The sequence below is a fragment of the Anarrhichthys ocellatus genome, unplaced genomic scaffold (assembly GCF_004355925.1).
Source record: "Anarrhichthys ocellatus isolate YVR2014 unplaced genomic scaffold, GSC_Weel_1.0 scaffold1, whole genome shotgun sequence".
NCBI classification, from domain to species: domain Eukaryota; kingdom Metazoa; phylum Chordata; class Actinopteri; order Perciformes; family Anarhichadidae; genus Anarrhichthys; species Anarrhichthys ocellatus.
The window spans coordinates 13458147-13461300 of NW_022280031.1; the positions used below are offsets into that span (position 1 = coordinate 13458147).

At 48.5% G+C, this 3154-nt stretch overlaps 1 protein-coding gene across 1 annotated transcript in view; it reads right to left on the reverse strand.

The window, feature by feature from the left end:
• Nucleotides 1–612: 612 nt before the first annotated feature.
• Nucleotides 613–3154, reverse strand: part of LOC116386212 (RNA-binding protein 38-like) — a 9271-nt gene continuing 6729 nt past the window's right edge. Inside the window, exon 4 of the mRNA XM_031852254.1 lies at nt 613–1790. Within this exon, the coding sequence (XP_031708114.1) occupies nt 1457–1790 (334 nt within the window). The 3' untranslated portion in view covers nt 613–1456. The remainder of the gene's footprint in view (nt 1791–3154) is intronic.

The window sequence follows — 3154 nt, forward strand, 5'->3', positions numbered from 1 at the left end:
CTTCTTTGAAGGGACTGTAAAAGACATCTTTAGTGAAAAAAAAATAAAATGCAATGATGCAACCGGACAAGGACTGTACTGTGGTTGTCGTGCACCAGGGCGAATCCACGAATATGGTGACTGAAAACAAAATGATACGACACCTGTGGCTCTGCAGGTGTGCCTCTGCCGGTTAAATGACATCAGTGCCACAACTATAGTCATGGTAACAAAAACAATATGCTATTTTAACTTAGTACCTCATATAAATACCTACATATAAATATTGTAAATGTACTTGATGACTGAAAACATTTCAAATTGCTGTACATGAATGTCCTTTGAGAGCAACTATCTCAGTGAGAAAGAGGAGGAAAAGAAATACACTGGTGTCTGAGCTCAGTGTCAGCTACATTTAAACAACGATACACAGTCCTCCTGGTCCCCACCGCCCGCATACTGCATGTGATTATTATCTACATCCATTTGAAAATATCAAGACCCAAGTAAGCCAAATTAATGTGACCGACTGCTGAAATGCCAGTTACAAAAGGGCTCTATGCACTTGGTTCTGTGGTGGTGGTGGGGGTGGGGGGGAGTGGGGAGGGGCGGTCTGGGGAAAAAGGGGGAGATTTTAAAAGAAGTTTCTCTTTTATAAAGGCCTCTTTTTAATGAATAAGAATATTAAAAAAAAAAAAAAAAAAAGTGTAGTCCAGACATCACAGTCTCAAAACAATGGAGCCCCCACTGTCTTATATACTTGAAACTATCTTTCCGTTTTGTCCTTGAGGCGAAATTTCTCGTCGTCGTCCTGTGATGTGGAGAGTTTGTTCGCGGTGCAGACAGTGCTTTACCTCACTGTGGACGGCACCAGGATGGGATCACACGGCTGAGAGGCTCGCCGTATACGCCTCCCCACATCACCACCCAATATCTTACTGTTCCCCGAGTGTCCTAAAGCAGCAGCAGTGCCCTTCATATCCGCCCCAGATACTCTGGAGACGGGAGGAAAGAGGTGCGACATGTCCCAGGTGGCTCTCCACTCATCCATATGCACCATGGACACACATCTGATTGAGCCATAAACATTATAACATTGATAATAAAGGCATACAAACAAATATTTACAATTACATTAATACAATAATAAAGGACGATAAAAATAATAATAATAATAATAATAAAAAAATGAAGTGTCGGCTTCTGGAAGTGACCACATATTTTATGCTGTTTAGCTTCCCAACCTGAACCTCGAGTCCTCCAACCCCTCCCAACCCCTTTAAACAATGAGCAAACGGCTCATTCTGATCCTATAGTGCAATAGACCCACCCTTTTTCCTGAAAGCCTCTGCTGATGATAGCTGGGTCACCCTATCGGGCGTTTTGCCATCCTCTGTCCAAAAAGGTCTGCGTCCACTACTCCCTCCTCCTCCACCTCCACCTATAGGGCTCCTTCTGCTCCACTTCCTTCACAGGCTCACTGCATACGGTCCGGCTGGATGTGCTGCTGCGGGGCATAGTGTAGGAAGGCCTGGGCCGGGCCTGCGCCTGAGGGGAGGACGGTGGCCGGGGCTGTTGCTGCGGCGGCCGGACCGGTGGTGGCTGTGGGGCTGGTGGCGTAGCTGTAGCCAAGGAAGCTAGCCGGGGAGGCGGCGTACGGGTACTGCTGCTCAAAGGCCGCCTGGGCGTACTGGGTGTAGGCTGCACTGTAGTCCATGTAGGGGCTGCTGCTGACGGCGGAGGAAACCTGAGAGGGCAGCACCAGGCTGGGCTGCACATATGCTTGTGGGTAGACGTATGGCTGGGCCAACCTAGACAGACACAAAGACCGGGGGGGGGGAAGGGTGGTAGACAGGGGGGTGCTGAAGCGCCAGAGAAAGAGAAATCTCAGGGCCTGGCTTCCATTGTTTACATTACTCCCAGAGGGCAAGCATGTTTGGGAATATAAACTCTCTGTTGGCGTTCTGAAGTTAGCGTGTTCTCACACAGATATCCACCATTATTAAAGACTAACTAGACGAGAGGCAGAGGAGGTTAGGAGGCGAAGGTGACTCAATCCTCCGTCTGTGTCAGTTAGAAAAACCTACAAAACCTGTTAGGTTGGGCCTCCTGGGCTAGATGGGAGAGGTGGTGGGGGGGTGAATGACAGAGTCAGCTGTTACTGGCAGGTTTTCAAGCTCCGGCATCAACAGAGTGTTTTAACAGCTGCTGCTCTTCACTCGCTAAACACACACACACACACACACACACACACAAAAAGGGAAGTACATGACGGCTGTGCAGAAGTTGCACACTCCCAGTTCTCACTTGAGGGTACATCTCGTGATCACAGGCGGCGATGCTAGCTGAGGGAGGTAGAGGTGGCGGGGAGCTCATCAGGGGCCAGCTTTCAAATGTAGCTGATTACAGCGGCTGGGTTTGGGGGACTGTGCAGTCTCTCCTTCTTTGCCACTTTACCCGTGAAGGAAAGGCAAGGAGAGACTGGTAGAGGAGTCTATTTTTAAGTTAGGACTTGAAGTATCTCTCCTTGGTTTGCCATCTACAGGGAGGGATGGTTGTGGCAGTGAGAAGCCCACCCTCCATTTAAAGGGTGATGTAACAGACTCTTTTGGAGAGCCTTTATCTTTGATACTACGTATTTAAGGGAAATACATCCACAGACAAACACGAGACAAAGACAAGATAGTCACAACAAACGTCACAGACGCCGCCTCTCAGTACTGATGAAAATCTTCCCTTCATGGACTGCATTTAAATTTCAGTCTTAGCTTTTTCTTGCCCTAAAGATTTAATCCAGGAGAAGAAGCGGATCAGTAATGAGAGGCAGCCGTGAAGTCGACACAGCAAAAGATGGAAGCATGCATGGATAGGGATGTCATCGGGATGTCATCACGCTCTCATACACCCCCACACACACAAACACACACCCTCTCCAACTCCCCCTTGTCTCTTCCACCCACCCACACCAGTTACAACAGCAAACCCCCAAACCATGCTATAATAGGGAAAGAGTCACACCACAATCAGCAAAAACCTCTTCAGTTCATATCACACAGAAGAGAAAAGATAAAGTGACACTCCAATCCATCACAGCACACCGCACTGCACTCTCAAGCCATCACTGGCACCTTGGAGAGAGGCTGGCTGGCTGAGGGAGGGAGGAAGGGGGAAGTGT